This window comes from Schistocerca nitens, chromosome 1, assembly GCF_023898315.1.
Source record: "Schistocerca nitens isolate TAMUIC-IGC-003100 chromosome 1, iqSchNite1.1, whole genome shotgun sequence".
NCBI classification, from domain to species: Eukaryota; Metazoa; Arthropoda; class Insecta; order Orthoptera; family Acrididae; genus Schistocerca; species Schistocerca nitens.
The window spans coordinates 516,529,232-516,553,052 of NC_064614.1; the positions used below are offsets into that span (position 1 = coordinate 516,529,232).

The window sequence follows — 23,821 nt, forward strand, 5'->3', positions numbered from 1 at the left end:
ATTGCAGCACCCTTGCATTCTTTCTATACATAGCTGTTGTCTCTGGGTCATAGCTGCATTATTCTCTTGAACTCTTCTTCAAATAAACCTTAATCTTTTAGCCAGAATTTATTTCATGAGGCAACTTCGGGATCTCAAAAGAGCAATGTGTTTTGTGAGCATAAGCAACCCCATAGGGAGTCAAAATTATTGTTTCATATGTCCTGGCATTGTATGACAAAATCACAACCATTTTATGGATGTATTCAACCTTGCCATTACTCATAGGGTGAAACGGCATAGTTCTCCATTTCTTTATTTTAAGTTGTTGTCACACCTTTACCATAAGACGGAAAATAAAGTTTGTGTCAGGATCTGTTATAATGGACTCTGGACTCCCAAATGCAAGAGCTTTCACAACTGTCTCAGCAGTCATGTCTTCAGTCGGTTTCATAATAAGATAGTGAGAGATTGGTCGATGACAGATTAAAAGTACATGTGTTAATTTGGGCCAGTACAAGGAACACTTCTATGATATTGAATGCTACAATTTCAAACAGTCTTTCTGCTTCAAGTAAAGTTTGGTCTTCATCCTTGCTCCCTCCTAGCACAAGGGAGACAAGATTGAATGTAATCTTCTTTGACTTTCTTTTGTTGAGGCTACCACTAATGGCCTGCAGTGTGCACTTGCATAGTGCTTTTCTCATAATGACAGTCTGTATGCTTTAGTAACATTTTTGCTGTAAGAGCTTGCAAATACTCTTTGGTACTGTTATCCACCCTCAAAGAGGCGTATTCTTATGTAAAATGTCATCTTTTGTAATAAAATCTGGTGAGATAGCCAATTTCTTACAGCCAGCATTGTATTCTTGTCGCTTTTTTAATTCCTCAGTAAGCATGTCATCTACTTGCAGTATCTTAACTTTCCTACTCAAGGCATCTGCATTCCAGTTTAAGTTGTTAGGCTTGTTTTTGACTATGTAGTCATTCATGAAACTATGGAAACTTCATGTTAGAATATCAACAATGTAGGGAAAGGTAGATTGTTGCTTACTGTAAATATGACTGTTAACTTTCATACAGGCACAACTAAAAGACTGTTGTGTAAGTGTCTTTTAATTTTGCCTGTCTGCATCTTAACATGTCATCCTTATGGTAAGTAGCAGTGTACATTTTCCTTCATTTTTGATGGTCATATTCATGGAGTTTTAAGGTTCACTTTACAAGTCTGCTGGTAGGACCATTTAAACTCAGTAGCCATTGTAAAACTGCATGATTGGTTATTACCATGAACTGTCATCCATATAGGTAACATAAGAATAATATGTGTTATAAACAAGTGCCAGAAGTTCCTTTTCTGTGGTACTGTGGTTTTGCCAGGCTTGATTCAGCTAGCTTGATACAGTTGATGGAGTGTCTAACCTATTGGTTTTTCTTCAATATCTTGCACTTGACTCAAAATGCAGCCTGCAGTGAAATCACTAGCATCACTAGACAAGATAAAAGGCTGTGTAAAATTTGCATAAGCCAAGACCGATGAACTTGTGAACTTGTAAGAATTCTTTCAATTTTAACATGGCAAACCCACAGACAAGAGAAGACCTCTTCTTCAGTAATTTTATGAAAGATTTTGTGAAGGTTGCATAGTTCTCCAGAAAATGTTGCTAGTAATTTGTTAACTAAAGAAAAGATTGCAATTTTTTAATGTTCCTCAGTGCTGTAAAATTGTCCACTGCATCTATTAACCACGAATCTGATCTTACACCATCTGCCAAAATTATGTGGCATAGTGCACTATTGATTATTTGAAACTGCACTTATCTAATTTAAAATTTGGATTAGCATCACTAACATGAGTTATCATATTCCTCAGTTGCACTGCACACTCTCTCATCCTACTTGACAATTATGTCATCTAAGTACACTGAATAAGCCGCACGGGATTAGCCGAGCAGTCTAAGGCGCTGCAATAATGGACTGTGCGGTTGGTCCCAGTGGAGGTTCGAGTCCTCCCTCGGGCATGGGTGTGTGTGCGTTTGTCCTTAGGGTAATTTCGGTTAAGTAGTGTGTAAGCTTAGGGACTGATGACCTTAGCAGTTAAGTCCCACAAGATTTCACACACATTTAAACATTTTACACTGAATACATGGTTTGCTTTTAACCCCGTAAATCAGCAAAACATTGTAATGCAGCAGGCTGCAGGGCATCCTTATGTATTTATAATGCCCAGAGAGCACAAGAAAAGTTATGTTGTGCTGATCTTCCATAGCCACAGGCGTGTGATGGTAACTTGATCCCATACTGGAGGTGGTAAAGAATTTGCATCTGCTAAGGCTACCGAAAGTGTCATTGATACTTGCAAGGGGGAGGTATAAAGTTTTATGATATTCATGACCACTATCGCTCTATGCAAATGTGATAAGCCTTTTATCCCTTAATGGTTTTCTTGGGTACAATCACTATAGGTGAAGACCAGGGACTGAAAGAGTGTGGCATTACTCCAGCTATCAGTAAATCTGAAATATTTTTCTCTGCTGCGGGCTGCAAGTAGTAAGGTATGTGATAAGACTTCTGGACTATAAGTGTAACATCACCTGTAAGAATCGCATGGTGTGTTAAGGAATTGCCGGAAGGGTAGACTGTCTGCTATTGATTTTATCTTGTAAAGTTATGTTTGCTCCCTGAGAAACCCCCACTTCTTTTACTGGATTTTCATTTTGCAGAGGGAAGCAAGGGACAGTGGAAGTAACTGCCATTGTTTGTATTTCCCATATACTCCTTCCTATATGCATTCCCTCAACCACCTCTGTAATCTGTTTGGTTAGCCGAGTGAAACACTCATGAGCCTTGTGGTCTGGGGATTTGCAATGGGTGCAGGACACTGGGGTTTACTCTGATGCAAAAGTGGATAAATTGCTGGGCCTCGTGTAAAAATTTGATTTATACAGCCTCCCGTAGTGTGCTCGGCAAAGCACACTTCACCTCAGCACCTACATGCAGCTCAACCCCATGAATTAATATGTCTATGTTATGAGTTTCTGCTTCAATGAGTGGTACCTTATTCCTTTCATTATTTTGCCACAGTGCATATGTATGACACAACACAGCTCTTAATTGATCAGTGAATCCTTCTAAATCCTCTTCAAAACTTTGGCATACTTTGGAAACCTTGTCCCTGTAGTAGCTAACATTATGCTTATCTCCATATCTGTCCACTAGTCCACATCAAATACCTCGGTATTTATCAGCCCTTCCATGGACTTTACATAAGTGGGAACCTGTACTTGCAACTAAAGGTTGGTGACTCCTGCCAACACTATTTCACTCTGTGCGGACGTTTTCCTTACATCTATTAAACTTTGTATGGAAGTGTAGAGACTTTTGCCTGGTTTACCCACAAAGGTGGGAAAAAACAAACACAGTGCAGCATCAATTACAGACTGGGATGAACTGCCGGTGGGAACTTAAAAAACAATCAGATTTTGTGGCTAGATTTCAATTACCTAACTTGCTGATGATCAGTGATTGATTGAGATGTGTAACTCGGTTTTGTTGGAATTCCTCAATCTAAAATAACATCTGGGTCCAGTTTTACTTATGTCAGACAATACTAGGGGTGAAGGGGTGACTGAAAATTGCCAGCCCACCCAGTAAAAGTTGTCAATAGACCAAATGTTTATGGGCTTTTCCAACATAGTCCCCTGTTAGGGTCATACACTTTTGCCACTGGTGGTGCAGGATCATTATACCTTCTGAGGCGTAGCGCCGTATAACGATCCTGCCTTGGAGGCGGTTAAGTGGGAGATGTGTCTCAGAGCTGGATAGTGACAGATGGTGAAATGAGACTGGATGCGCACGTAGTTTAATATTTGGCGAGCATTCTCAATCAAAAACAATCAGTATTTTTGTGGCTCTTACGTTTTCGGGAAATGCAACACCATAAACTTGCTAACGTGAGTGAAAGGGATTGTGAGTGACTGTGTTAAGGCTAGCCATGGGCTTGACAGTGATACTTGTTCGCCTAACTTTCAGAATATATTAATTGAGGACAAAAGTTCCATCCTTACATTTCATGTGAAAACTTTCTCCCCAAACGTAGATTAGTGACTTCAATTACGGCCTGGTTCACGTCAAAGTACAGTAGGTTTCGCTCGGCTTTCCTCCTGATGATCTCCTGAGACAATGTTCACAGGTAGGTGCAGGTTCATCATAAAGAGACGGAAAAAACCGCGCCGCCGCTCTTCCTTGTTGAATGTTTTTTTCCTGCATGGCAAAAAAACGCCTCCACTGCAATCATGACGTTATCATCTGATCGAAAATGGGTTCCAGCTAGATATTTCTTGAACTTAAGGAAGAGATGAAAGTCAGAGGGGGCCAAATTGGATGAATATGGTGGGTGAAAGCAGTTTGTAGCTGCAGAACTCAGTGGCAGACATCGCAGTGACAGATGTGTACATGGGCACATTGTCTGAAGAAAGAGCAGTTGTTTTGTCGACGCAAAAAGTCATTTCATTTTGATGACCAGTGTTTCCACTGTTTGATTGAACTTTGTATTTGAACTGAAAGTGATGAACCCATGCTTTATACATTGTCACAGGGTCTGCATCAAAATGGGTCAAGCTTTCAGCTTACAGGGTGTGTGTCTGGCGTTTGTCTTCTGGTTATCAACATTCTTGGAACCCATCAACACGAGACCCTGTGCATGTCAAGTACAACTCTTATGATTTGTTCAGAGCATTCCTGTGATCTGCCCACTCTGTCAACAATGTAAGGTTCTGTCACATGCCAGTCTGCCATGATGTCCTCAATTGGAACGGTGTTTTTCTCTGTACTGCCCATTACAGGTCTTCCACTGTGAAGTGCAACTTGGACAGAGGTATTGACCTGCTTGAATTCCGCCACTCATTTCTTCACAGTGGAATAGGAAGAGGAATCCTCCCCTAATGTTTCCCTCGTGTCACTCATGCCCTTCTTCAGCAGATATTGGAAGACCACACACTTTCTCTCTTTAGCCACTTTCCAGTGTGTACACCTTGGACACTTTAAACTCCAGTATCTGGAAAAAAAAGATATTAATAAAAAATTGGTATGTAATCTAGCAGAGAAATGTACTATTAGTTGCTAAACTGACATTCGACCAGGGCAAGTGTTTCATGGGTGAGCCAAGAACATGCCAGTCTCTTCTCGTATAGGTCAAGTTAACCATGAAGTAACATAGCCAAAACAGACAAAATATAGTTTCCAACAGTTACAAAGTTACATTATACTCTGTTTAAATTGACATTAATTTAATTTAAAATTAAGATTTTGAAACTTTACAAAACTGATAATGGAATTTAGCTTTATATATCATTACAATATTTCTGAAACAGTATGTCAAAATATTACAGTTATCATATCAAAATTATATAAAATATACATCAATAACACTGTCTTAATTATTTATGTTAATTAATTTACAAATGCGGTGTAAGTTTAGTTCCCAGTGTAAATCCTTGTCTCTGTACTATTTCCTGTGTCATAACTGCTATCCTCTTCTATGTATAAATTCCACAAATGATAAATTGGGCTTTTATTTACATTTGACATATTTTTAGTCTATTGTGCAATATCTCTATAAATTAATTAGAGTTCATCTTAACTGATCACAATTCATCTTAACTCATCTTTTGCTCATCCACACCATAATCTAACAACATTACAGTTATTATAGTTCTTGTGTCTATGTAACTTTGCGTAAATATTGTGTGGTAGTATCACGTTCTTTAGTATGTTTCGAATTGTACATTTTGTTAAATGTTGTCCTGTTCTACTACGTTACATAACTCCCTCCTCCCTCAAGTATTGGCAGGTGAGACTGTCATGGCACACATGCACCAGAATAGGAAGTTTGTTATACAAAATGATTGTGGTGTCTATCTGCTTGTGAAATAAAGTATTGACAAATTCTACTCTATTACTTACATTAAATAGATATTTTATAGAAAGAATTGTTTAATGTATGTATATATCATTACATATACTATTAACTTATATTGCTTGTCATAAATTCCTTCTCAATGATGTACCTTTACTCCATGAACTCACAAGCACTGCTGAAACTTGTATTGGAAGCATCATCTTTCATTGTCTTACCTCTGCTTAATATCATTCAGATGCTTTGTCTTTGTCTGAAATAACAAATCGTCTTCATTTCTAACATTTCAGTCTGAGCACAACTACAGAAAATATCCACAGTTCTAAACATTCAATGCACAGTTAAGCTTTACAGTTTCTAATGTTACTCAATTGAAAGTGTCTCAGATAATTGTATTATCGAATAGTATAAGTATGTATTTAATTATTCGTGTCTCAGATTCTAGCAAAACTCAATCATATATACAGGTTCTTAGTAACTAGAATGTTTTGTTCCAGCTTTGGGGATGCATTTAGTGTATGTGAAGCCAAAGTTTATAAGATAAAATGCTAATGAAATGTATTACTAATTCGCATTCATTCAGTTGTTTTGTGAACTCATCAAGTAGCCTCCACAGTGTAATAGCATTTGTGTCAAATGCAATATAAATTCATTTTGTTTCTGCAATTATAAGTATACACCATTACAGTACAATATCATCTCTTGTCTTTCAGTTGACATAATGTACATGAGAGTTCACTATTTGTATAGAAAACGGCAAAATTCTGCTTATCGTGTTAGCAACAATAATTGGCAAATAATGTAAACAGTTTCCACCATATTGTAATACTCCATTAAAGTGAATTTATACAAGTATCCATCATCTAAGCAAATCTTATCAAAATGTAACTAATAATTTGTATAAGTCATTCTGTGCATGTAAATGACATGGCAACACCTTCCACCACAAGCCATCATTAAGAAAATTATGTAATTTGAATTACAATAGTTATTTTACCATCCAAAATAGATATGAGTTGTAATTATTGCTGATGAAATGCAAAGGGATTGGCTGTTATGAAATATTCTTGAAACAGCTAGTTAATGCAAATGAACACCAATGTGGTTTTGCAATAATTGCTGCTTCCTTAGCTTATACAAGAAGATTTATGTAGTGTAATGCTCATTTGGGCTAATATATAAACAAAAATAATCAATTTATGAAAATATAATGTAAATGGATAGATAAAAAAATCTACTCACCAAGCCCAGTGACAGGAGAACACCCTTATAAAAGGTATTATGTATGCAAGGTTTTGGAGCCAGTGGCTCTTTCTTCTGGCAGAAGGGTTGAAGGAGAAGGAAGAGGGGTGAAGGAAAAGGACCGATGAGGTTTAGGAAATGGGGTAGAGTTCAGAATAGTCACTCAGAGCCCTGGGTCAGGGGTGACTTACTGGACAAGATGAGAAGGAAAGACTGATTGTTGGGGGCTGCAGTGAGTGAGATTTGAAAACCAAAGAGCTTAAAGGTGGAAGATAGGGTTATATGCAAGACAGAGATTATTACTAAAATGTCATGCATGAGTTAATATGAGCAAAATGTCATGCATGAGTTAATATGAGCAAAAAGTTAAGTGCATTGTATGTGGTAGAGGTGGGAGGGGGATGGTGAAAAATAAACAGGTCAGAAAATGAAAGATGTAGAAAACAAAAATGGAATGAAAAAAGGAATTGTTATTGTGAAGACTGAGACAGACCAAAGAAATTAACACAGATTAAGACCAGTTGGGTGGCGAGAACCAATGACATGTTTAGGCCAATGAGTATTTGATAACATTGTATTAGTTTCACCATCCAAAGCTAGCACAGGTTGTCACTCCTTGAAAACTGTTTCCTCCCATAACTTTTTGTGAAATTACACACTTACGATACAAACCATCTCATGTGTGTAGTCAAGCATGTGTACATGTAAATTAGTACAGCAATTCGATTCCATTGAGTATAGACTTATGCTAATATTGCTTTCACATAAGTATAGGTCATTAATAATACCGGTATATCTGCTTGTGATATATATAGCTTTGTAAGTGTAGTAGAACTGTTGTACACAAGTTGAAAGGTAAAATACTACTTGTTGAATTTTGGTGCAAATATGGATAAATTCTATGATTTCAAAGTACTTCAGAATGTGTACAAAATTCAAGTGTATGCATGTGTCCCATATATGGCAAAAAATGACAGCATGATAAAGTGGCAAAACCTGTTCTTTCCTGAATTGCCTTCTCAGACAAATTTGAAAAATATGCTCATAACTCATTTACATTACTTACAAATATGGAACAAAAATTCTAAGTTTACTCTCATAGCAGCTTTCAAATTCCCATGACAGAATATGTTTCTAGACATGAACTCAGAGGAAAAACTTCAAAAAGCAAACATCTCAAGTAAAGAAATTTATTTTGATAATTGGTTTGGTAAGACTAAGTTACCATCTTTGGATCTTATGCTCTACAAATTCACATTATCTTCTCAATCTGTGCTGTCTCTCATGTTGCACCATGAATGTGCATGTGAAGATCATATGAAAAGCATTAGATTTTTTCAAGTCAGATTTAAAATAAACAATATCTGCAAACATAATGTGTTCAATACACTATCCTTATGCTTGTACATATTGTTTATTTTAAATATGACATGCCCATATGTGCCATCACAAAAGCTATGTCTTGGAATTCTTGTGGCGTGAGCCACATGCAGTCGAGCAAATGGGAAAAGCTGACAGATCTCGTGTCGCTCACAACCCACTTTGTTTACTTCACAGAAAACATTTTTACATGACCAAGTAGCAGATTACAAAATGTGCCAGAAATGGGAGTAAATAATTTCATGACTGTTTGCAACATGCTTAGCACTGAAAAGATAATAATTGTCTCAGTGTGTATGGTGAGTCAGAAATCTCATGCTTATGTCTCTGTAAACAGTGTTGTGACCCTTTTTGTTTTCTGCATGTATGTAGAGATAGCTGAGTACTCTGCATCACTTGGCTCTGTATTTATTTCAATCTTATATTAGTCCATTTTCTCCTTCCCCTGTCTGTCCATCTCATCCTTCCCCCACTCTTTGTCCGTTTTGCCCAGTGCCTCGCTGTGTCCAGCTCTTCCAACTGCCTCCCTCTGTTGATCTCCTCCTGCCCATCTTTCTGACCATCTCCTCCTGCCTCTCTCTGTCCCTCTCCTCTTCTGCCCCTCACTATCCATCGTCTCCTCACCCCTTCTCTCTGTTTTATCACCCCCACACCAATAGGAGGCTGGTGGCTCTTACACCCACAATATTTCTTTCTGGCGTGTAACTAATATCTCTCCCAAATTGATTGGAGTAGTTTCAGGGGTTTAGGATGAGCTTTCTACCCATGGTTTTACTGGTATCCCCACATGTCCAGTGTATTTCACTTAATTTAACAACACTGTGGGAAAAGACAGAGTGCTATTTACTGTAAAGAAGACACATTAAATTGCAGACAAGGCACAATTAAAAGACACTTACATAGAACTTTCGGCCACAGCCTTCACAGTAGATAGAGAGAGACATGCGCACACCAAGAAGATAGTAAACACACACACACACACACACACACACAGGAAGGATAGATTACTACTCGTCACATACAGGAGCCACTGAACTGCAGACAGGTACAATCAAAAACACTGCTAGAAATATTCATCTTTCAGAGTAAGTCCTTCAGCAGAAGGAGAAAACACACATGTTCACACAAGCGCAGTGCACACATAAAAGACCACTGTCATCTTCAAGTGCTAAGGCCTAACTGCAACTGTGTCTGAGGTGAGCAGTGGGGTGCGTTGTGGGTATGGAAGAGGTATGGGGAAGAGAGAAGGGAGAGACAGCTGGGTAAGGATGGGAGAAGACGCTAGGGCTACAAATGGGACTGTGCAGGGATGTGGTCAATACAGGATAGGGCTGCTATGTGCAGCTTTGAGAGACTGTATTGGAAACAGGATGGAAGAATGAGGGGGTGGGGGGATAAGAGAGGAGGCCAGAAGTAGAGAAGGGGAAAGAACTATATATGTGAACTGAGGACTGAGGGACTATGTTTTTTTTGGAATATGAACAGTGAAGGAGATTGACAGGAGGAGAACAGGGGCTAGTATGGGTTGAGGCCAGGGGGTTACAGGATCAAAGGGTATGTTGAAGGGTAAGTGGGGAGAATCCAGGTGCTGGGAAGCAGTCATTGAAGTGAAGCACATTGTGTCAGGTAGTGTGCTCTGCAACTTGGATGGCCCAGCTGTCTCTTGGACATGCCTTGTCAGTGACAGTGGGAGTTCTTAAGAGGCATCAGGCACATTTTCTTTGGCAATTCAGCACATATTTTCAATTTCAGTTTTGAAATGCGTAGTCTGATTCATCCCAGGCATATACTGCTCATCATGTCTTTCATGCAACTTACTGTGTTGATGAAAGCATTGGTGTCTTTCTTGTCATGAGCAAAATGACCTTTGAAGTGAAATTTATGTGCCCATTTGATAGAGTGGTCCCAAATGAATCTAGTGCAATATTTCTTTTGTTGATACCCCTTTCGTATGATGCCCTGTGTCAACAGACTGCGTCAGTTGGTTCCAGTTACACACACAATGATTTTTGAAGTGTCCATTCGATTTAGCGGTCCAAAATTAGCCTAATATAATATTTGTTTTATTGAGAAAACTTGAAGAATCACCAGCAGTGACAGCACAACCCTGGCACTTGCTGACTTCTACCACCATGCAGCAATGCTGGTCAGTCATTGCTGGAGTACTGGTAATTCTTCATATTTTATCAATAAAACAAATAATATACTAGGCTAATTTTGGACCACTCCATAGAATGACACTTCAAAAATCATTTTCTGTGTAACTGGAACAAACTGAAGCATTATATTGAAGGGAATCAAATGAAAACAGATTTCCGTATTGTTTTTGTGTGTGTGTGTGTGTGTGGGGGGGGGGTGTTATTTTCTTCTTGATCCAGTAATTTAAGTCAAGATTCCATGTGGTACATAATGTGTCACTGTCTTATCACATGGGTTTTTTTGAAGCATGCCCAGGGTTCTTGGTATAGAGGATTGGTGGCACTGAGAAGTCTCCAGCTCAGGAAGCACAGGGATATCAGTTGTTAGAAAACATGCAGGAGGTACATGAACACATGTAGCTGGATACTATAATGTAAGAGGCTTTTACAAGCAGTGATTACAGAATGACTGGTCATGATTAAGATGATGATGAACTAGAGAAAACAGTTGATTTGTATTTGACCTTCAGTTGTTTGACATTGCTTGAGCATGGCAGGATTCACCAGTCTTCAAATGAGACATTACATTCCAAATCCAAAGCATTGGTTTGTCAGCTCTATAGATACACCACAGTGGTGTCCAGTGATCGTGCAGTATTAGTTAATGTGGGTAAACTCTGCATGGAGATGGAACTTTGGTTTCATCACCATTTTGCTTAATCTGATGTTTTTACTAATGTCAACCATACATTGATGAAAATATATTCAGCTGATTAAGGTCACTAGAAAAACACCATATTTGAAAGCCAAAACAATTAAACTTTCTCAATCGGCTAGAAATACCTACACCATTCGTTTCTGTGGCCAACACAACATTTCAGGAAAAAGAAGAATATTGCCATTGGAAGGGGGTGAAAAAAGTTGCACCTTCCTCCTCCTCCCCCCCCCCCCACCTCACCCATCATCCCCCCCCCCCCCTTACCCCCTTCCCTCATTATTATCTGGTAGAAGTTTAATGCACACCTTACGTTTTGGGACTTGATTACCACCTGACCGTGGTGACAAACTATTGAGAGAATCTTTTTGGCAGAGGATTGACATCTTCTGGAATATATGAAGAGGATTTCTACGTGGGAAAAAGGTATGATTTTCCTGCTGTGTTCAGTAATAGGGTTCAATAGAGCATTAAGGGACACATTGTCCAGATCTTGGCAGAACTTTTCTCTCAAACACACCACCACCCATCTGCTACTGATGAGCGAGCTCTCAGAGAAGTTGTTTGGACTTCAGTTATACAAAGGGCATGGAAAAATATACTGAAACATATTTTGGCATTCCGCTGTAAATGTTAAAGAAGTACTCATCATTTTAACTTCGTAAATGAAGCAGGATACTTTTCTGATACAGAAAGTGGCTATTTTAATTATTTTATCCCCCTCTTCAAACTTTGGAAGGACCAAATATCCCTACATAACTAAGCTGTAAAGGAAAGTCTCAGAGCTTGTGGCCAACTGCCACTTTGTCTGGATCTTAGAACCCACGCAGTTTCTTAGTTAGTCAGGGTGCTTTCAGGAGATATCACTCCACTGTTGACAGCCTGATCCTGCTAGCAGCAGTTATATAATAGGTTATACTATGCAAGCAACATATAGAAGGTATTTTTATAAACTTGGGAGGCATAATATTGTCAGACATTTACATGCATGTTGCTTCTAGTGATGTCTTTTGCTTTTTAAAGTTCTTGCTTCCCCCAGATTTTAAAATGTATTGTTTGAGATATATTCTCAGTTCATTCTCTACAAGAGAGTGGTATTTCACAAGTTTGAATTTAAGTGTGATCATATTTTTAATAGTAGTTAGTAGTAACACTTCCACAGCCAGGACCTCCATCGCTTCCCCTTACTTACAGATCATTTTTCAATTTTTTGCTGTTCTTCTTGCAGCCTTCCAACAACCTACATCAATTGCATCTAACAATTAAAAGGTTGTATTATTGAGGAGAAAATACTGCTGTCTATAATTCTGAATGAGGTATGTCATTTTAAAATTTTAAAATTCAGTTGGGTTCTTAGGTCTCATTTTGAGGAGTTTATTTGATTGGCACTTCCGAGGGATCTGACTCCTGGGTTCTTTAAAGTGCATAATATTTTAAAATATGTCAGCCATGAAATAAAGAGGACGGAATGTGTTAAAGAGCATTTTCATGTTTACTGCTTTACTACAATTTCATGTTTTGTGGGTCTGAAGATATTCAATTCAATCCACCAAATGGGAAGTGGACTAGATATAGGAGCTTTTAATACAAACCCTATTTGTAGTTATTCTCTACATTAGGTAGCATCTCCTCAAAGTGTGGTGGGCCAACAGTAAGTATATAAGTACAGTATTCCACAGTCACTGACACCTCTTACCATTGCTCTGCCCCCACCCCAACCTACCCAACAAAACAACATTCAAACCATTCGTGAACACTGATAACTTGTGGAGTTCAAAGAGTTACCTCCAAGAAATAGGTGTGGAAAATATTGATGTGAAGTGTAACAACTTTTACAACACTTAGGAACTAGAATAATTTTAAAAAAGTGAGCACTCTAAATATCATTTTGTGTGAGAGTGAAGGATGGTCTTAAATCACCAACTCAGATCGCAAGGATGTAAATAGACTAAACTTTGTGTGTTACATGCCGGGGGGGGGGGGGGAGGGGGGGGGGAGGACAACTGTTGATGCTGAATAGTTGTTAGGTGGTGGCCTCTGCAGAAATTACTGCACCTTGATTACATTGGGTTGCTTCTGGTATCTGGGGCTTTGCTAGCTGCTCAAGGGACATCAGTGGGTCCTACGATATCAAACAAAAACACCTCCTGTGGATCAGTGTTGACACTCAGTCCATGAAACACTCATTAGAGGATAGTTCTCCAACAACAGAAGGTCTAAAAGAAACCATGTACAATAAAAGAGCATTGAGTGTATATCAAAGAATGCTTTTCTTGTAGTGAAAAAGTAGTAGCTTCTTTGAAAAGGTTTCACCACTCTATATCCACAGAGCTCTGATTGTATTGCTGGAAAATTAAAATATGTGGATGATTTAGGTATGGTACATTGTTTATGTGAACGTCTGTTTCTCAGGAAGTGAAGGAAATATATAGATAGCGAAAATGCATATTGCCGAAACACATCAAGGTTCAAAAGATGACCCTACATGCCCAACACAATGAGCTGTTTTAAATGCCAGTATTATAAACATCCACCACATTGTGATAAGGAAAAGCAATCTGTAGTAAATGTAGTGAAGTTACAGATGAACCTGAGGCTGTTTTCATAGCCTTTTTTCTGTGCCAATTGGCCTATGAATCATGCAGTCCCAGGTTAAAAATATATAGCTTTTGTGGAAGAGAGAAAGCGTCAGGAAATAAAGGTCATGAAGTTGATTCCTTATGTTGAAGCTACAAAAACATATGAAAGTATTAAGCCACTAGTATGTGCAACATCATTTAGTCTATGACAGAAACAGTAGCGAATACAAAAACCTCTCAACTCACTAACAATGGAATCTGGAACAGGCACTTGAGGTTGTAAATGTTCCATCAAAGAGTTTCTCCCTGTAAAGTCAGGGCTTCACAAGAGGCAAAAGAAAACATAAATATATCATCTCATCACAGTCAATGAATAAAGGAAAGTTAAGTAGTGAACCTCGTAGTGATGAGTTTATACCTCCATATTTGTTAGTAAAAGATTTATGTGACAATAGCAGATCTTGAAATATAGCAAAACCATTTGGAAGACCTGTGTGTTAGCGTCACCAAAGGGATTTTTTAAAAGCTATGACAATTCTCTGCTAAGAAATAGTGTTCTCCACAAACAAAATGACTTTCTCTATCTTCCTCCAAATGATGTCCTAGATGAAGACTCTCTCTTTGTGTAATCTTATAATACATCTGCACGGCCTGTTCCTCATTTTCAGGAATGAGACCACAGTGCACATAACACCCTCATGGACTCTGCAACCACCCACCCTAAAGTGATCTGTGAAAAGCATCTTGCTATGAAAAGTAACATGTTTATGCACTGATCACTATGATGTATCCCTTATGTACACTGATCACTCAGGAATGGTTGATGATCTGCATTACACTTACTGTCCTGATCTGGGTACATGTGCCAGAGTGGTGCCATCATGATGGGTATTCAATGAGGCAGATTGAATGCTGTACAGCCAACTTTCTATGTTTCAACATTGTATTCAAAAATAAATTTTATTTGCTGCACTGTGCTCCCCTTTATGTGCTAAAGACAACTTTAGTGTGAATTTTTGCTTCTGATGTTGTAATTATGTTCACGATTGTTCCTTCTGAACTGCAGTGGATTATTGATACTAAACTTAGAGGGAATGTATGTACTGTGAAGCAGTAGTCGGAATGCCCTAGTCCTTAAACAGGTGTCTATAAGGTGATTGTGGGTGTGCATCACACCTTATTCTTACAACACATTTTTGAGCAACGAAGACTTTCTATCTTAAAGATGAGTTATCCCAGATCATCATGCCACAGGACAGTACTGAATGAAAATATGCAGACTATTTCAGCTTACTGATTTGTCTCTCCCAAGTTTTGCAGTGATATTAAGTGCAAATGTGGCTGAACAAAGTTGTTTTAGGATTTCCAAAATGTGCTTTTCCAGTGTAAATTCTCATTTATCTAGACACCAAAAAATTTTGAAGTTTCCACCCTATTTATTATTTCCTCATCATGTGTTACACTTATCACTAGTGTGGTATCCCTAGATGTGAAGAACTGAATATGTTGTGTCTCTTTAAAATTGAGGATGAGACCATCTACAGAAAACCAGTCAATGGTACTTCTAAGAACATTGTTTACTATTTTTTCTGTGTCTGTTTCTGACTCTGTGTGTGTGTGTGTGTGTGTGTGTGTGTGTGTGTGTGTGTGTCAGCTGTTTACAGTATTAGTGTCATCTGATAAAGAAACAAATTCTGCTTGTTGTATGCTAGATGGAAGACCATTTACGTTTGTGAGGAACAATAGTGCACGTAGGATTGAGCTTTGGGGAACTGCATATGTCATTTCTTCCCAGTCAGAGTAATGTCCTCGGACTACATCGGTTGAATTACCAAGTACAAATTTGTACATTCTTTTGGTTGGATATGACATTATCCATTGGTTGCCTATACCATCAGTCCCATAACACTTCAATTTATGTAGGAGAATATTGTGATTCGCAAGTCAAAAGCCTTATATAGGTCACAGAAAATACCATCTGAGACTATTTTATTATTAAATGCTTGTCAAATTTGGTGAATGAACTGTAAATGACATTCTCAGTAGAAAAACTCTTCTGAAATCTGAACTGTGATTCGCTGAGGATATTATTGTTGCTCAAGTGGGATACTATTCTAGAAGATGGTGTACTTATTCTCAAAAATTTTGGAAAATAATGCCAGAAGTAAACAGGTTTGTAATTATCAACATCTCTCTTTTCATCTTTCTTATGGAGAAACTGACAATGACATATTTCAACCTCTCTGAAAAAATGCCTTGACTTATTGATACATTACAAATTTCAGGGGCTTATTATATGCAAATCACCATCAAAACTGGATGAGTTTTTATTTTTGAGCGAATATATAATTTTCTTAATTTCAGAAGGATAAGTTAGTAGTACAAATGTATCAATGATTGAACTCTATGAGAGCTGCTTTTTTGACATGCTTCTGTGATTTTCCTCATGAACTGTTCGTCAGTATCTTTCAAACTATATTTAAGAAATGATTGTTAAATATGTTTGCTACCTGTGATATACAATTTATAGCAATCCATTGTGTTAAATAATCATGTTATCCTGTTCTCTCTCTCATTTCACTATGTTCCATATAGCCTTAAGTCTGTTGTCAGAATTACTAAACACCTCTCATGATAAGTGTCCTCAACCACGTCATCACAGTTATTTTCTGTTCCCCCCTCCTCCTCTGGTGCTAAATTTAGGTTATTCTCTTTTGCTCATTGTCGTATTATATTTTTATCATATCTTTCTTTCACATTCATGGATTCTATCCTTTTTCTTTAACCACTCCAATTCATATAGCTTGTATCATTTCATCAGTTTTTTTGCTGATCTCAGTATGTGAACAGTTCTCATTACTACTAAATCCAACACCCTTCCTCCTCCTACATTCCACCCATTTTCAAATTTCACTTTCATTCATAGTAATGTCTCATTAGTATACTGTCACTGATCCACTGATTGTTGAAGTAAAAAGGGAGATATGTGAAAAGACAAAATATCTTCATGCATTCTAAATTTCCTGTAACAAGGGTTGTGTTAACGATGGGTTGCACTTCAGATTTATATTCTGCTTGCAGACAACTTCATGTTTAATATATTATTGAATGACCTCTTTCTTTTATGCAAAGCCAATTTATTTACCCGACTTTTATTTCTTGCATTTAGGGAAGACTAACTAGGTGTATAGTTCATAGCAGTCACCTTTTATGAAGTGAGTGTTATGGATTTTGTACTATTTGCAGGCAGCAGGCATAGTGATGATGCACAGTGGCCCAGAATTGTAAGACCAACACTAGTAAGGTCAAGACACACCATCTGTAGAATGTGCACAGCATCAGGAAAACTGACAGAAGTTATTTTTACTGCCTCTAAACATGGAAAGTAAGCAAATGTTTTGTCTATTTTCTGGGCAATATGTTGTCAGTGAATGCCAGTTTAGTGATTTGGTCTGTATACTGTGTTTGAATATGTAATGGGATATCATGACATAGTTGCTTGCATTATCTTTATTGCAGCAATACGCTGATGTGTTTTATTACTGTAATGTCTTTTTATAACTTATGTATGTGTCATTATCCTTCACTAATCTTGATTGTTTAAAGGATTGAAATACAATTTTTCTTAACTGGATCTGTTAATTATGAATGAGTAGACATTCAAAACTGAGAGTCAGATATTTGAAATATAGGACTACATTATATCATGAGGATCTTAATTTGCCATATGAACTACATAATTTTTAACTGATCTATCTAACTCTGCGTTACTGTACCAAGCAGCACATTCAGTGTTCTCTTGGAAATGGGTGGGTGGAATTCTATAACATATTATGTGCTAGTTTCATGACAGGGTGATTTATAGTTAGTGGACACAACACAGCTTAAACCAGAAACATGAAACTCGGTGTTTGGCAGGTTTAATACAGGCTTATTTAGAACTGATACATAAAAGCATTAATAGTAACAAATACGAATTCACCAGTGTCAGCCAGAGATGAGGTGACAGTCATGAAGAGAACAAAGAATATAATCAGAACATTAGTATCCACTTAGTTCATTGGAAATGACAAACTGCCACAGTTACATTTGAAGTAGGTAGTAGAGTAACTCCAGTGTGATGCTCATAAACTATAGTGGGGCCTAAACGTTTTGCCAGTGTGTGATATTGTTCTGGTAGAATTATATACGTCTTTACAAAGTGTCCACAGCCCAGGTATATATATAAATACAGCATGTATTTAACCTTTGTAATTCAGAATCTTGTAACAATGGGGAATATTGCATGACCATGCTCTCTGAATAAAGTTGGTGTAGTATACATAAGGAAAACTGCAGAGGCAACCATAAATATTAGAATTTCTTAATTAAAGTACAGTAAACTAGACAAAATTTAAAGGAAATACACGTGAAGCATCAAGTCAGGCTATAATTCATATGGAGAGAATGGTCAGTACTATCCCACCTGTTATTTATTCATTACATTAATGCATATAAAAAGATCACTGAGGATGTTCACTCTGCATTGAATGTCTGTGGCTTTGAATCCAGTATAATGTATTAGTTTCATTGTAAAAAAGTGAACGTTTCATAGATTATAGGAAATGAAAAGACTGTAATTAAATTTATAGTTGGATGACATATTGTAAATTGTAATGACAAAAATAATCAGTTATTGACAGTAAAATGTAAATGGATAGATATAACATCTACTCACCAAGTGGTGCCAGGAGAGAACACTCACACAAAGAGGTTTAACTTTTACAAGCTTTTGGAGCCAGTGGCTCCTTCTTCTGGCAAAAGAGTGGAAGGGGAAGGAAGATGGGTGAAGGAAAATGACTGGAGAGGTTTAGGGAAAGGGTCACGGTCTAGAAAAGTCACCCAAAAACCTGGATCAGTGGAGGTTTACTGAATGGGATGAGAAGGAAAGACTGATGGATGGGGAATACACTGAACCAGATTTGAAAACCTGATAGCTTAAAGGTGGAAGACAGGGTAATATGAACACAGAGGTTACTACTAAAACATCATGCATGAGTTGATAGGAATGAAAAACTAAGTGCATTGTCATAACAGAGGTGGGAGGGGGGACAGCGAAAAATAGACAGGTTAGAAAATGAAAGATGCAGAAAACTAAAATGGAGTGAAGAAAGGAGTAGTTAGTGTGAAGAAATGCTGAGACAGAAAGAATAAACGTAAATTAAAGCCAGGTGGGTGGCGAGAATCTGAGAAACTGGTGTCTGGGGAAAGAATCCAGATGGTGTATGTGGTCGAACAAACACTGAGCTCATGACTGTCACGATTTAGAGTTTGTTCAGCTACAGGATACCTCTAAATATCTTCTCCCAATTAAATTTCACATGGTCCTGTTCCAAATCCCATGCCAGTTTCCTTGATGATGATCACATCCTCACCAAAGGCCAGCTACACACTTCATTCCACATGAAACCTTTCTGACACTTTGACAATTGCCATCCTTTCCATGTCAAACGCACCCCCATCCAGCATTGGCATTTGAGGCAAACATATTTGTTTGGATGCAGACTCTTTACAGTAATATACCACTACTCTCACCTCAACCGTCACTGGACGTTATTATCCCAACAGCCTTGTTCAAAAGCAGATTTCCTGGGCCATCACAGCCAATCTTGGTACTGCTGATCCCTCCAAAAAACAACTTCAGAGCACACCACTTGTCACCAGTATTATCCTGGTTTTGAATGTAATAATCAGCTGCTTCGACAAGACCATGACTTCCTAAAATCATGCTCTGAAATGAGATCAAGTCTGACATTTTTGCCACCACACCTAGAATAGCTTTTTGTCACCCTCCCAATCTCCGCAATATCCTTGTCAGACCCTATGCTCATGCTGCACCCATCTCCCTACCCTATGGTTCCTACCCTTGTGACTGACCCTGCTGCAAGACTTGTCCTATGTGCCCTCCTACCACAATTTATTCCGGCCCTGCAACTGGCAAAACATAGTATCAAAGGGGGAGCCACCTGTGAAACAACACATCATGTACCAGCTGTATGTAAACACTGTTTGGCCTTTTACATCGGCATGAGTATCATGAGTTATCAGTCAGGATGAAGGGCATAGGCAGAGGGTGTAAACCGGCAACACACAATATCCTGCTGCAGAGCATGCTGTACCAACATGACGGTCATGACCTCGGTGCCTGTTTTACCACATATGCCATCTGGATTCTTCCCCCAGACACCAGTTTCTCAGAACTGTGCAGGTGGGAACTAGTGCCACACTATATCCTCGGTTCTCACGACCCACCTGGCCATAATTTACATTGATTCCTTCTGTCTCAGCATTTCTTCACAGTAGCTACTCCTTCCTTCACTCTATTTTAGTTTTTTGCATCTTTCATTTTTTAACCTATCTATTTTTTGCCATCTGTGCTCCCACCTCTGTTACATTCAATGCTCTTAGCTTTTCACTCTTATTAACTCATGCATAATGTTTTAGTAGTAATCTCTGTGTTCATATTACCTTGTCTTTACCTTTAAGCCCTCAGGTTTTCAGATCTCATCTGGTGCATTTGCCAACAGTCAGTCTTCTCTTCTCATCCCGTCTGGTAAGTCTCCCCCTGACTCGGGGTTCTGGGTGACTTTTCAGAAATATGCCCCTTTCCCTAAACCTATCCACTCCTTTTCCTTCACCCCTCTTCCTTCCTCTTCAACTCTTCTGCCAGAGGAAGGAACCACTGGCTCTAAAAGTTTTTAAAAGTTAAACCTTTTTGTGTGTGTGTTCTCCTGCGACCAGCCGGTGAGTAGAATTTTTATCTATCCATTTAAATTATATTGCAAATTGCTTCACATAAAGAAAAAGAATTATGCAAAGGTCTCTGAAGGTAAACTTGTTGTAAATAATTGTTTATCTGACAGATTTTTAAGTGCTGTAGTATTATTCTAAAATGAACTTATTGTACACTATTTTTAAATTAATGATAGACCCTTTTCTATAAAATCCCCCCATTCAGTCAATGATTACAATACAAACAATCATTCAAAGTGCAGTGGGTATTACTGAATATAGTTGTCACTTTTTTATTTTTGTGTCTTGGTTTTTGATGTGAGGAAATATTTTCTTTTTCAGAATTGCATACAGATGTGCAAGAGCAAGCAAATGGGGTGACTTATTTCCTGTTAATCTCATGGAAAGTGAAATGAATAGTGAAGTGAATGGTGAAAACTAATTACAGTTATTTTATGAATGAAACCTACTTACCTGTAATGTTTTACACCTTAAGTAGGTAGTGGTTGTGATTGATTGTAAAGATTCCAATATGTTCACCTGTATATTACTGTCATTCGTTAACATCTCGCAGACTCTCCAAACATGTATACCAATTTTGACAGTAACGCGGCTAAATAATTGTTTGATACATTTTCTGTGTTCCATGAATATGAGCTGCTTGACAAGTGTTTCTAAACATTACAAAATAGTAATAAATTTATAGTCAGTGTCATCTGTCATGAACATTCTCAGATACACTCATGGCACTGATCCATTTTAAATTAGATGTTTCCCTTTATTTTTCTTAATTATATCTTCTAACATGTTTTTCTTGAATAGTATTTCAGTAGCAAATCCATAATCTAGCAGCAAGTGTAACTTACCAATATAAATTGTGGCTGTGATTTGTGTCTATGATATTGAAAAGTCCTGTATAGGACACAAACAATGAACATATAAAGTAACAACTGGAAAGTCCTGGGTAGAACACAGAAGTAAAAATAACAAGTGGAAAGGCCTTGATGGGATACAAACAATGGAAACAGTAAAAGTAACTGCTAACATATAGTTGATGCATTGACCACGTTGACACCACCCCACCCTTCACACTAAATATTCTACTGTGAATGGCCTTGCCACCATTGAGCAACCCATCTTCTAATTCAACACCTCATTCCTTGTACATAACCAACAACTACTACTCTTCCGAAGGAAATATTCAAAAAGCACACTCTTAGTCACGCACATAGCCACTTATATACCACTCCATTTATTGGCAATGTGGGGCAAAGCGTCCAAGCCACTTAAGGTCCTAAATTCCTCGGGCAAGTCTGGTTCTATAATAATATCTTTCTGACCTACACCCATGGCCAAGACATTCTTTTATGTCAGAACTGAACCCATCATAATTTTTTTCCTCTCCTCCAGCATTTTTTATATTGTAACGAGAATGAATTACAAATGAATATCCTAAAATATTATAAATAAGATTCTGAAGCTATTTTTTCTTTGATATGTAACTGCTAGGGTATGGTTTGTTAAAATATGTATTTACTAGGTGAGGGAGGTCTGCTCTATGAGAAATGTGGTGAAACAGCATGGCATGCCATACCATATTTTACGGATTATAAAATGCACATTAATTTTTAAGCAATTTTTTCAAAAACTTACATTTTTATTATTAGACTGCAAAGACAGGCTAAAAATAATTCGTAGTTTATAAAACCAAACAGATCGTCAAAATCCCTGAAAATCATCATCTGAACTTTCTCTTCATCCTCCTCTTCGTCATCATCATTGTCCTCTTATTATATATAAGATGGTCTTCACTGCCATCAAGAGCGTTGCTTATGCCGCACGTCTTGAAAGATTTAACAATAATGTTTTCTCTCACACTAGACCATGACTGTTTTATCCACTGACATACTTGTTTGATAGTAGGTCATTTTAAGCTTTCTTTGGCTCATTTTGTGTTGAGTTTTGTCTGTCATCCGTTGTTACATTCCTCTCTCATATCTTTAAGTGGTTTATTTATTGAGACATCAAGAGGCTGCACTTGTGAAGTAAGTCCTCTCAGAATAACAGCAAGCTCTGTATTTCTGTGTCTTAGTGTCTCTTTTACAGTATTTTTCAAATGACTATTAAACTGATCTAGCACAAGAACTCTTCTTCAATAAAGCAACTTTCCTTCTCTCCCATCTCTGTTAATCCATAATTTCATACCATCCTCATCCATCCTGCCCTTGTCATGTATGTGAACGCCACCACTTGGCAGTATTACAGAAGGTTTTGGCATTGATTTGCACTTGACAGTAATCATTGGAGTAAGGTTAGTACCATCAGCACAACATGAAAGGACAACAGTGTAGTGCATTTTTTTCATGTCCACTTGTTTTTATAGTTACAGTTTTAGCACCTTTCATGGCAACAATTCTGTTACTTGGCATATCAAATGTCAGAAGGATTTCCTCCATACTCACTATTTGGCTTAGTTCCACACTGGCTTTTTTTCAATGTTGAATAATAAAACAATGAAAAGTTAATGTTTTTTCTTCATACTATTGTGGCATTTTCTGAGATATTTTGGTTTTGGTTTGCACACTAAGTCCATGACTTCATAAATCTGCAGCACCAAACAACTCCACCCTTAAAGCCTGTTAAGTTACACTGTAGCACTAGCTTTTGAGCATGTATTTGAATCATTTTTGTTTTAATTCCAGTGCCATTTTGACAGTATCCTTGGATTCCATTTCACTATATCATCTAATAGTTTTGGCCATTTTGCTTTCAGTCCTTTATTTATACATTTAGTCTTCCTCTTTTTTTTTTTTTCAATTCTTTTTTCTAGCCCACCATACACGAATGTTTTTTTATGTTGGTGGAGTGCTGAAGTGCCACTCAGCTAGCCCGCATCATATGAATAACTTTTATTTTTTTCCATTACAAAACTAGCTACTAACAAAAATATTATACTGTTACTGATAACACACATCATTTTCAATGCATTTTCACTGGCATCGTACACTGCAACAACACATCATAGGCTAGACAGTGTTCTAGGTTTGTAATGGTGGGGCGGGAGAGGCCCAGTGTTAGGAAGCTTGTGAATCCCCAAATC

At 37.8% G+C, this 23,821-nt stretch overlaps 1 protein-coding gene across 2 annotated transcripts in view; it reads left to right on the plus strand.

Annotated features, from left to right (window-relative positions):
- The window catches only part of LOC126253260 (methyltransferase-like protein 17, mitochondrial), a 108,942-nt gene extending 87,498 nt beyond the window's left edge, over nucleotides 1–21,444 (plus strand). The window contains exons 8-9 of one of the 2 annotated variants that reach the window (XM_049954479.1): nucleotides 17,197–17,335; nucleotides 21,064–21,444. In XM_049954479.1, coding sequence (XP_049810436.1) covers nucleotides 17,197–17,335; nucleotides 21,064–21,163 — 239 coding nt within the window. In that variant the 3' untranslated portion in view covers nucleotides 21,164–21,444. The remainder of the gene's footprint in view (nucleotides 1–17,196; nucleotides 17,336–21,063) is intronic. The other variant, XM_049954470.1, reaches the window with a different exon arrangement.
- The last annotated feature ends 2,377 nt before the right edge of the window (nucleotides 21,445–23,821 follow it).